This window comes from Eucyclogobius newberryi, unplaced genomic scaffold (assembly GCF_026437365.1).
Source record: "Eucyclogobius newberryi isolate DKJ021-1_F unplaced genomic scaffold, fEucNew1.0.hap1 SCAF_17, whole genome shotgun sequence".
Taxonomy (NCBI): domain Eukaryota; kingdom Metazoa; phylum Chordata; class Actinopteri; order Gobiiformes; family Gobiidae; genus Eucyclogobius; species Eucyclogobius newberryi.
In genome coordinates this window covers 3,822,884-3,835,622 of record NW_027315801.1, presented here as the reverse complement: position 1 = coordinate 3,835,622, position 12,739 = coordinate 3,822,884, and the positions used below count along the sequence as shown (strand labels likewise).

Below are 12,739 nucleotides of genomic sequence, written 5' to 3'. Positions count from 1 at the left end.
CTTGTTAAATACTGAGATATTCAGTATTTAACGCAATAATGTCACATTCATGTGCATATAACTGATGTAAAAAGAGTGTTTATTTTACCATTATTATTAGTATTATTTTGTCTTACGCTGTTTTTATCTTTATCTTTATTTTCCCTCCATTCCTTATTAAGGTATGAGAGGTTCTGTCTATAGGAGTTTTTGTTTATAAGAGTTCTTCTATTAAGAGTGTTTTTTAAACTTCCTGTCCTTTTCCTCTGTATCTACTGTGTTGCAACAACGAAATTTCCTCATGTGTGGACAATAAAGGATTATCTTATCTTATTCAGTTTGTTCTATTTGACTTATACAGGTTGTTTTATCATTGTTAATATTTTTATGTTGCACTGAATCACCAAAGCAAGTTCCACTGTTTGTGAATTCTTTTCTTTGACAATGGCAATACATTTTCTGATTCTATTAATGATGATAATAATAATAATGAACAGTACACAAGGGACTCCCACATTGTAGCTTTAAAACTCAACTAAAACTGTGGCTAAAATCAATTTATCATTTGTAGTTATAATCAGATTTGCATTTATTGAACAAGTTCATTCATGTTCATTATTCTTATTAAATACATTAATAAACAAATGTGTTTTGTATTTATTAAAGATTGACATGACACAAAAACCACACAAAAGGAAACTGAATATAATTAAATACTGCTTAACTCCCTTATGTAACAGAATCGATGATTACATTTTATATTTCTTCTCATCTGATTAAAAAAAAAGCATATTGGCCAAATTATATTATGTAAATTAATAACTGAAAAGTTAATAACAAAATAAATACCCAAACCAAAAACTACAGAAAATGATGAGGACGTTATTCCACCTCTAAATGTAATTCATTGTCATTAAACCAGACTTTTTATCTTAACACTTCTTTATAATTCTCTTAAATATCAGAGCTTTACAACATGATACATGTATATTTATAGATGGATATAACAATCCATCATTATACGTTACGTAAACAGACTATTTCAAGCCGAATTATTCCAAAAGTCCGTGTTGACTGTTTTCAGTCGTTCACGCTGCTGTGACGTGCGCGCTCCCGACGCCAAAGCCTCACGGCGATGACGTCACAAAAGTGGGAGGAGATATACCAGGAAGTAATGCGGAACTAAAAAACTTTTTGGGAGCCATGCGCCAATGAGCAACTCCATAGGTTTCAATGGCGGCCATCTTGGCTTCCGGGGGCTTGGTTCTTACCTGCTAAAATAAAGGTTCATTTAAAAAACACACAAAAACAAACATTTTGGATCTTCACCCACAGTTTGAGAACCACTGCTGTAAATCAACTTGTACTTAACTATTACACGCATTTGAAATATTTTAGTGCCAAGACACTCAATACATAATAATACATGAAACCGGAGTTACACAGTAGGCCAGGCCTAAACGAGCCTTATAATGTACTCTATACTATGCAATACTTTACTGTAGCTCGTTACTTTTGCTGCTAGTTTTCCCCAAATACGTTTTTTGACTTAACGCAATTTCTTGGACCACTACGTTCTACTTGAGTACTATACTTTTCAATGAAAGGTACTCTTATGTCCACACGCAGCACTGATGTCAACAACTACATTTGTGTAGGTGGTAAATATGTATATGTTTCTGGGCGTGTGCAGGTGAAACTTTTTCATTTTATGACAATGTTTTTCACTGACTTGTGAGCTTTCTACAGCAGAGGAAATAAAAAACTCCAATCCAGTTTCCGCAACAAAGTGTGTCGCTTTTCTCTCCAAATATAAAGCCAAGATAAAACCCTCACACAGGGTTTAGGCTCTAATGTGAGCCTCACACATAGGTTTAGGCTCTAATGTGAGCCTCACACATAGATTTAGGCTCTAATGTGAGCCTCACACATAGATTTAGGCTCTAATGTGAGCCTCACACATAGATTTAGACTCTAATGTGAGCCTCACACATAGATTTAGGCTCTAATGTGAGCCTCACACATAGATTTAGACTCTAATGTGAGCCTCACACATTGTTTTAGGCTCTAATGTGAGCCTCACACATAGGTTTAGGCTCTAATGTGAGCCTCACACATAGGTTTAGGCTCTAATGTGAGCCTCACACATAGGTTTAGGCTCTAATGTGAGCCTCACACATAGGTTTAGGCTCTAATGTGAGCCTCACACATAGGTTTAGGCTCTAATGTGAGCCTCACACATAGGTTTAGGCTCTAATGTGAGCCTCACACATAGGTTTAGGCTCTAATGTGAGCCTCACACATAATTTTACGCTCAAATGTGAGTCTCACACAGAAGTGTCATAAGTGTAGCTGTTAAATCCTGGATTGTTATTATAGTGGGCCTTGTCCTTTTAATTTTTTTCCAAAGCTTTAAAGGCGTGTCCCGTGCAGAGGGCGTGTGGACGAGGAAGAGCCGATTCAAATGTTCACTAAAGTTTGTAAGTTGATGCTGTAGATAAGGATCAAAGCCCAGAACTTCTTTCTCCTTCAAGTATCAACCCTTTTCATTGAAGATTCAATGCTCTGTTTTTCATGACAATCCAACAGCATGGATAGAAATATAATATTCCAATAGCATATTTCGTAAGCTAGGTGTTAATGTGCCAAGGTGCTGCCTGGGGGGAAGTGTGCCCTCCATCCGCTCTGGCCTTATATAAGTGAACACATTGGCATTCCGGTGCAAATTGCTCCTCGAATATGTCCTGTTCTCTCTCTCTCTTCAGCTAATCAACTAGATGCTTAGCGGCTGGCTTTAATTGGAGCACATTCGTCTGGCCATTTCCCCCCCTTCCCTGTGTTATCGGGGGGAGCTGCTGATAGAGAAGGGGAGCGTGGGTGCGGCGGCGTGGAAACGAATCGCCCAGGCACTCTGCAAAGCGGCGCTCGAGCAGGAAGAGAGGCATTCAAAAAGGAAAATAAAACACAGTACGCATTGGACAAATTGAAACTTGATGAATCGTTTTGGGTTTTGTACTTTGCAGTGACATCAGGCCTGAGTACTTTGCAGTGACATCAGGCCTGAGTACTTTGCAGTGACATCAGGCCTGAGTACTTTGCAGTGACATCAGGCCTGAGTACTTTGCAGTGACATCAGGCCTAAGTACCATTAGGTTACACAGCCAGTTACAGAGGGTCTTAAAACAAAAAGACCAAAAAAGTACAAAAAGCAACACATTTTCTTGAGCCATCGTGGTCAAACGCAAAGCTAAAACAAAGGTCACATTTAAATTATTGCGTCATTGGAATTATAATTAGCCTTTAAAGGTGCTCTTGAGTACCTTTAATATGGCCTTGCATGTTTTAAAACTAAACTAAATCAACATCTGGATCTCTGCCATTTTCCACGGAGAAATGGTGCCGCCTGCTGGCTGCAGATGGAAATATACACGTTAAAAGTACTGGAGCGCTTTCTCTGAGATGCTAGCTAGCGGCACAGTAGTACTGATCGTGATTGGACGGGAGAAATGCACGGATGAGTCTGGAGATGATTTATGGACTTGAAAACAGCTGAAACGTTTCTCTGAGCCACCTCACTTATCAGGGAAATTCAGAATGGAGTGTTTTTGACGCTCAGAGAGAAGATTTTTCCGGGCTATAAGTTGCACCTTTTTTTTTTTATAGTTTTGGGTTGCGACTTATACTTATATACTTATACTTCGGAGCGACTTATGTGATATTATTTGTTATTTTCACATTTCATACTCCAGTGCCACTTATATATGTTTTTTTCTTCTCCATTATGCATTTTTTGGCTGGTGCGACTTGCAACTTATACTCCGGAAACTACGGTAAACAGCATCTATGCATAAATACAAACAGAATTGCGGCATATTTAAATTAAAACAAAGGTCTATTGAATTTGTCCATTTCCAAATTGAGTCCGAATGTCATTTTTCCCGTTTGTCTGATGTCAGTCCAGTCCTTGATCGTTGATGTGGTCCGTGACCTCCATTTCTTTGTGATGGCCTTTTTTCCCCACCACCAAAAGCACACTTCAAAGGTATCCGCTGATCGTGTCCATGGCAGGGGTTTTGAGGCCGAAAAACATTGTTCTAAAATTAACCGGGATAGCAATGTCAAAGACTGTCTGCAGTGCTTTATTCATTTCAGTCCAATAACCGCAGTTATAAAGTTAGCGAGACACACTTTTCCAACAGAATTCCCTCCAAATGTGTGATCTCGTGGTTCTCCACTGAGATGTACATGTACAAGAGCAATATCTGATGATGCGTCATATTCTCTCACCCTCCCAATGCAAAGAAGTCGCGAGAATCTCCATCTTGTTAGCCTTGTTAGCCATGTTAGCTTCGGTAGCATGTGATGCGGCCGTCAGCTTGTTTGCTTTGGTACCAGACTTGTTTCTTCCTTGTTCCATCTTCCATCTTTTGTTCTTCCTCTTTGGGGTTACGTGGGTCAAAGGAGGATTTTAAAGCAGAGTTTTGCAGCAGTGAGAGGTGCGTCTGCTCAAAGCGTCACCATGAACGGAAGTCCTCGTCATATTCATCTTAAAACTGAAAGTCTTTTAAACAACTCCTTTGAAGCTGAATAATGCCGTCACTTTTCAGAGTTAAAACTAAATTTCACCTTTTGTACTGACAGAGAAGATGTCAAACTATGTGTTTGTTTTTGTTTCATGTGGATAAGTTCAGTAATTACAGAAATATGAAGCATAAACCAGGTTAACAAATCTGTTAAATCAGTTAAACATCCAATTCGAACAAAGAATTCTCTTAAAAAAGATTTTAAAACCTGGCATAGTTCAAGGGTACATCTTCAATCAAGTCAAAATAAGTTTAAGAAAAGCCAAAAATTGAAGTTATGCAACAGAAATTCAACAAAGGGCCAAAAGCAGCTAATTCTTTCGCAATATCTCTACTAATTATTCCAATTCACCAAAACTTGAATCAATTTTCCACCCACGCCGACCTCCGAACAGTCTCCACACCTCATTCTACATTCAAAAAAAGTTGACAATTCTAACAATCTTTTTTTTCTCCTCGTTTCTGCTCAGCGTTGACCCGGCGTTTCGTTTGCTCCTCCCGATCCCGCACGTTCTTGTTAGAATAGAATCACCTCGCTCTCTCGACTTCGCCAGCCGACGTCTAACACGCATTATATATTTGCTTTACTTTGTTAAACCGTCTCGTTACAGAGCTTTAATTGTTTGCCCAGGGTTGAGCGTGGGTGTTTTTTTTCTTCTCACTTTTATTTCACCTGCGTTCTGTCACTCCGCCCACACACATGTTTACGCCACACACACACACACACACACACACACGAACAGACACACACACAAATACATACACACACACACACACAGACACACACGAACAGACATATACACACGAACAGACACACACACATATACATAGACACACACACACACACACAGACACACACACACACACACACACACACGAACAGACACAGACACACACACACACACACACAGACACACAGACGCACACACACACGAACAGAGACACACACACACACACATACACACACACACAGACACACACACACACACACAACGAACACACACACACGAACAGACACACACACACTGACACACACACACATACATACACATACACACACACACAAACAGACACACACACACACACACAAACAGAGACACACACACACACAGACACTATTGACTCTATATAGACGTGTTGTGATCCTGTTTTTTAAGGCCATTGTGTGCTTATATATAATAATAATAAATATAGCCGCAAGCGGCAATGATCGGCCCTCGCCACGCCGCCGCCGCCAGGCCGCAAGAGGAGGGGACGCTAACGCGCCCCAATGGTCCTTTTATTACGCCTACTGCAGAATCTGTGACACTGTCACATCTTCTCCCCTTTGTTTTACCATCAAAAAGCTATTTTATTTTGAATTCTTGGCAAAATGTGCGGCTTTGCCGCACAGACACCGTGACTCTTTGAATAAAAATGTGGATAACTTTTGATGGTCCACATCTGAAGATGAGTCTCACCAAATTTCACGTTGATAGTGCTGACGCCCTGGGAGGAGTTGGTGAAAGTATAAAGTGTAAACATGTTCTGGTGATTTCCCCATTGGAATAACATGGGAGGTTTTGGTCATCGTTACAGCAAAGCCGTAACAATTATGACATGGGTCTCATTTACTTTTTTGATGGGGATGCCAAAATTGAGTTTTGTGTCAAATTTCAGATAATTTCGCGAAACTAAACATTTAACCTCCATATAAAATCTGTAGGGGGCGCTGTGGCGCCAAATTAATTAATTTCACTTCAAGTAGGTTAAGGGCAAAGAATTTAACAACTGATTCTAATTTGACGCAATTCAGACTTTATCTGCGCAAACGGCAGAAATGTTAAATTTGGGAGATTTCTGAAATTGTAGCTAAAGTTTGCGGCTTCGCCGCACAGAGACCGTGACAGGGTCAATGTAATTTGAATAACATTTGATGTCCCACTCCTCAGTACCATTTTTGGTACATTTGGGGGCGCTGACGCGCCATTTTTTTTTTATTTTAGAAAAGGGAAATAGCTAGAATGCAGAGAGGCACGATTTTTAGAGGTGTGCAAATTTTTGTGACTTTTCGTCAATGTTCACTGGGTGAAAAATAGGGGGGTTGGTCCCGAGAAGAAAGAAAGAAAGAAGAAAGAAGAAAGAATTAAAGCCGCAAGCAGCATCCAACGGCCCTCGCGGGCCGCCGGCCTTCCGACTCTGCGCTTTCGACTTGATAAAGATGGCGCCCTTATTGTGTGTTGAATTAAAAAAGAACTTGACAGACGGCGACACATTGGACATGGCCAATCCAGTGCAAATGAACACAAGTGTCAGACAAATGTGCTGCGCCGCCGCACAGAGACCGTAGCACTTAGAATATAAATATCTTTTGATGCCCCGCGTGTGTAGATGATTTTTCCCAAAGTAAAACTTGATCGGGCTATTGCCCACGGAGGAGTTTGTTAAAGTGTGAAGCGTAAATGTGAACATTTCAAAGATTTGGCGTTTTCCCATTTGTGACAGTATATTTGCAGCTCAAATCAAATCAAATCAATTTATTTTTGTAAGGCACAAAATCACAACAACAGTTGCCTCTGAGGGCCACAGGGAGAAATGAATCAACAATGTCTGTGGTGGCGATGAAGTCAGACAATGTCTGTGGTGGCGAGGGACGATGTCCCAGGGTCCTCTGTCCTTAGACTCTCCTTCTCGGCCAGGAAAAACTACAAAAAAACCTCTTTGGGAAAAAAGCGTAGAAACCTGGAGGAGTTCCAGTGAAGGAGAGATCCACGGCACAGAGACCGTACCACTTAAAATCAAAATATGACTAACTTTTGATGCCCCGCTTGTGTAGATGATTTCCCCCAAATATGAGCTTGATCGGGCAATCGCCCTAGGAGGAGTTTGTTAAAGTGTGAAGCGTTAAAATGTGGTCATTTTAGAGATTTCGCTGTTTTCCCATTTCTGACATATATTTGCGGGTCCGCCACACAGAGACCGTAGCACTTAGAATCAAAATATGGGTACGTTTTGATGCCCCGCTTGTGTAGATGATATTCTCCAAATATGAACTTGATCGGACAATCGCACTATGAGGAGTTCGTTAAAGTGTGAAGCGTAAAAATGTGGTGATTTGAGCAATTCTACGATTTTCCCATAAGGATAACATGGGATGTTTCTGTCATCGCTACGGTTACGCCGTACAAAATATGACTTGGGCTCTCATACTTTTATGATCAGGATGGCAAATTAGATTTTTTTTCAAAATATCATGTCATTTGGAAAAACTCTATTGTTTATAGGCCACTCTGAAGGCCAAATAGTCAGAATTCTGGGAAACGTTTGCGGCTCCGTCGCACAGAGACCGTAAAAGTTATCCTTATAATTTGGATAACTTTAGATGCCCCACTTATCTAGAGGACGTACACCGATTTTGAGGTTGGTGGGCAAAACGCACTAGGAGGACTTCGTTAAAGTGTGAAACATAAAAATGTGGATATTTGAGAGATTTTGCGGTTTTCCCATAGGGATAACATGGGAGGTTTCTGTCATCGCTACGACTACGCCGTAAAAATTTAAGGCATTTGTCTGATAAGCTTTTTTGATCGGGACGGCAAAATAGAATTTTGTGTAAAGTTTAGAACATTTTGGTAAAACAAATTTTTGACCTTCAATGTTAATTTAAAGGTCACTCTGTAGGGGGGCGCTATTGCGCCCATTTCAATTTTATCGGTGTAAACTATATAATAATAAACTGGTCCAAACTAGAAAGTTTAACAACTGATTCAAATTTGGTCCTAATCGGACTCGTTTTGTTCAAATGGGAGCAATTTTTAGATTAGCAATATCCCAAAATAAGTGGTCCAACTTTGCGGCTGCGCCGCACACAGACCGTAAAAGGTATACCAAAAATTTTGATAACTTTAGATGCCCCACTTGTCCAGAGGACGTACGCCGATTTTGAAGTTGGTGGGCAAAACGCCCTAGTAGGAGTTCGTCAAAGTTTGACGTGAACAAAATGGCTAACTCAGCTTGTTTTCATTTTCAAAGGAAGATGGCGGGCATAGGGTAAGTCTGGGGGCGTGGCCACAATTTAAAAAAAAATTGTCCTCAAGAGAGGAATGTGTGTCCCGAATTTCGTAGCTCTACGGCAAAGTTGACCCCGGGGCGTCTCCCATAGGCGCAATGTATTTTGACTTTTGTCGGTGGCGCTGTCGCGCCATTTTTTAACAAAAAAAAATGGCCTAGAAAAAATCGAATTTTTTGCCGATTCTGAATTTTGGGCAAAGTTTGGTGAGTTTTTGAGCATGTTCAGGGGGTCAAATTAAAGCTCAAAAAGCAGAAGAAGAACAATAATTAAAGCCGCAAGCGGCATCCAACGGCCCTCGCGGGCCTCCGGCCTTCCGACTCTGCGCTTTCGACTTGATAAAGATGGCGCCCTTATTGTGTTGAATTAAAAAAGAACTTGACAGACGGCGACACATTGGACATGGCCAATCCAGTGCAAATGAACACAAGTGTCAGTCAAATTTGCTGCGCCGCCGCACAGAGACCGTAGCACTTGGAATAAAAATATGGATAACTTTTGATGCCCCGCTTGTGTAGATGATTTTTCCCAAAGTAAAGCTTGATCGAGCTATTGCCCACGGAGGAGTTTGTTTGTTCTTTTCTTCTGTATCTATCTCTGTATCTACCTGCGTTGCATCAATGGAATTTCCCCATGTGGGACAATAAAGGATTATCTTATCTTATCTTATCTTAAAGTGTGAAGCATAAATGTGAACATTTCATAGATTTAGCGTTTTTCCCATTTGTGACAGTATATTTGCAGCTCCACGGCACAGAGACAGTAGCACTTGATATCAAAAGATGGATAACTTAGATGATTTTCCCCCAATATGAGTTTGATCGGACAATCGCCCTAGGTGGAGTTCGTTAAAGTGTGAAGCGTAAAAATGTGGTCATTTTAGAGATTTTGCGGTTTCCCCATTGGGATATCATGGGATGTTTCTGTCATCGCTACGGCTACGCTTTACCAAATATGACTTTGGCTCTCATACTTTTATTTTGGGGATGGCAAATGAGAATTGTGTGCAAAATGTTATGTCATTTGGAAAAACTCTATTGTTTATAGGCCACTCTGAAGGCCAAATAGTCAGAATTCTGGGAAACGTTTGCGGCTCCGTCGCACAGAGACCGTAAAAGTTATCCTTAAAATTTGGATAACTTTAGATGCCCCACTTGTCTAGAGGACGTACACCGATTTTGAGGTTGGTGGGCAAAACGCACTAGGAGGAGTTTGTTAAAGTGTAAAACATAAAAATGTGGTAATTTGAGAGATTTTGCGGTTTTCCCATAGGGATAACATGGGAGGTTTCTGTCATCGCTACGACTACGCCGTAAAAATTAGGCATTTTTGTGATTGGCTTTTGTGATCGGGACGGCAAAATTGAATTTTGGGTAAAGTTTAGACAATTTTGGTAAAACTAATTTTTGACCTTCAATGTTAATTTAAAGGTCACTCTTTAGGGGGCGCTATCGCGCCCATTTCAATTTTGTCAGCCTAAACTGGTCCAAACTGGATAGTTTAACAACTGATTCAAATTTGGTCCAAATGGCTAACTCAGCGTGTTTTCATTTTCAAAGGAAGATGACGGCCATAGGGTAAGTCTGGGGGCGTGGCCACAATAATATTTGTTTTTTGTCCTCACAAGAGGAATGTGTGTTCCGAATTTCGTAGCTCTACGACAAATGTATTTTGACTTTTGTCGGTGGCGCTGTCGCGCCATTTTTTAATGGAAAAAAAAATGGCCCAGAAAAAAACAAAATTTTTCGCCGATTCTGAATTTTGGGCAAAGTTTGGTGAGTTTTTGAGCATGTTCAGGGGGTCAAATTAGAGTTCAAAGCGATGAAGAACAAGAAAAATAATAATAATAATATTTTTAGCAAAAACAATATAGCCGTTTCCACTATAACAACAAATTATACATCGTTTGAAAGCTCTAAGCCTTCCCGATGCCGCCATGGGGTGGAATCATCATTACGAGCGCTTACGTGCTCGTCACTCCCTATTCCGTCGGGATGCCCCGCCCACTCCCCATAGACTTCCATTGATTTGAGCAGATACAAGCAAGGCCCATGCCTGCGGCATGGATTCTCGCGTACGGGACGATGCCAGGAGGGTTTTTGGAGGAATGCAGCGCTTCGCGCTGCTGTTGTCAACAATGAGTGAATGGGCTACGCCCATTCACTCATTGTTGACTATTTCTGTCATAGCACGAGTAAGTATGCATGATCCATGCCTTCGGCATGGGCTAGTTCACTGTACTTGCCAGGGGCAACGGGGTACCAAACATGCGGGCGCAGACAGTTGCAACACTGCCTTCGGCAGCGTTGCGGGAGTAATAGGCCCTCCGCCCTGCTGGGGCTCGGGCCTAAATATTCCGATGCGAAAACAATGTTTCCCATTTTTCAAATATCATAAACTATACATTTTCATGGTGTGGGTCCCTGGTCACTGACGGGTACTTTCGTTAATTTTGAGTGGGCTCCGCCCACTTTGTGTTTTTGGCCCTCTATTCAGTAATAATGTTCAATTTTTGCATTACATGCTTATATGCACGGAACATGCAAGAGATGGGGAACGTATTCATGAGCTACTTAGGGCAAATGAGTGCTTTATATGGGGATGTAATGTAAAGTGCTCGTTTAGTGTGCACTTTTGCACAGGCTTCGCCCGTTTACAACGGTAATGTTCCATTTTCCTACTACTAATTAGTATGCACGGGGCGTGCGTGAGTGAAGGAGTGCGTGAGTGAGTGTTTGGAAGTGGGCGAGCGCTTTGCGCTCGATTTCGTGCGCACTACGTGCGCACTTTCGCAGCCGTGCTTCGCACGGCCTTACGAGATTAATAGGCCTCTCGCCAGCTTGTGGCGCTCGGGCCTAATAACGACAGGTTGCGTTCACGACGTGTTAGAATTGGGTGTCGGCTCCTCAGATGGAGGGCAGGAGCATTTACAAACCTGTGCACGCGGCTTTTGAAACAACTCCACGGACGGACAATCCACAAATGTTGAACCTTTGCATTATTTCTCAAAAAGTCCACAAAATTGCCATTGTATTCTTGTGGCTGAACGGTGCCCTTTTGCCCGGAATATTCCACAGTGGAGCATTAAACGATTGTATCTTCAAGGAGACGAGCAGGTGGGGAGATGGGAACACGCGTTTAAAAGGTTTTACTAAGGAAGCTAGATAGAGCTAATGCCATACTGTGAAATATTCCAGGTAAAGCCATAAAATCTCAATGTAAATCTGCACCCAGAATGTTACAGAGTGCATCTTTAGTGTTGATTCTCTTCTTCAGTTTAAGGTCACTTTTGATGAATGGTACTAGAGAAACGTGTGGCCGAGTAGGATAGAGTGGGGACTTCTGTGAGTTTCCTTTCTGGGCCCAGCGGCTGCCGTAGCGACCGGTAAACAAACTGAGACGCGTTGTGTGCGGCTGGTGTATAATGGACGTGTTAAAGCCACATTCTGGGACCTGCGTGCGGCGTTACCTTGATGCTGTTGCTCATGTAGTGCAGCCGCATGTGCTTCAGGTAGGTGGTGGTGAGGGGCATGTTGTAGTCTATGGTCTCCTCGGCAACCAGCGGAGTCACTATGCCGTTTTCTGAGGAGGGGAGAGGGGGGGGAAGAGAAGGGGGAAGAGAAGAGGGAAGAGAAGAGGGAAGAGAGAGCAAGGAAAGGGGGAGAGAGAGGGGAAGAGAAGGGGGAAGAGAGAGAAAGTGAAGAGGGAAGAGAGAGCAAGAGAAGGGGGAGAGAGAGCAAGAGAAGAGGGAAGAGAGAGCAAGAGAAGGGGGAGAGAAGAGGGAAGAGAGAGCAAGAGAAGAGGGAAGAGAGAGCAAGAGAAGGGGGAGAGAAGAGGGAAGAGAGAACAAGAGAAGAGGGAAGAGAGAGCAAGAGAAGGGGGAGAGAAGAGGGAAGAGAGAACAAGAGAAGGGGGAGAGAGCAAGAGAAGGGGGAGAGAGAGCAAGAGAAGGGGGAGAGAAGAGGGAAGAGAGAGCAAGAGAAGAGGGAAGAGAGAGCAAGAGAAGGGGGAGAGAAGAGGGAAGAGAGAACAAGAGAAGAGGGAAGAGAGAGCAAGAGAAGGGGGAGAGAAGAGGGAAGAGAGAACAAGAGAAGGGGGAGAGAGCAAGAGAAGGGGGAGAGAGAGCAAG

General features: G+C 42.1%; 1 protein-coding gene across 1 annotated transcript in view; it reads right to left on the bottom strand.

Annotated features, from left to right (window-relative positions):
• The window catches only part of LOC140362641 (nucleolar protein 4-like), a 244,557-nt gene that overhangs the window by 165,813 nt on the left and 66,005 nt on the right, over window positions 1-12,739 (bottom strand). The window contains exon 5 of the mRNA XM_072448783.1: window positions 12,080-12,192. Within this exon, the coding sequence (XP_072304884.1) occupies window positions 12,080-12,192 (113 nt within the window). The remainder of the gene's footprint in view (window positions 1-12,079; window positions 12,193-12,739) is intronic.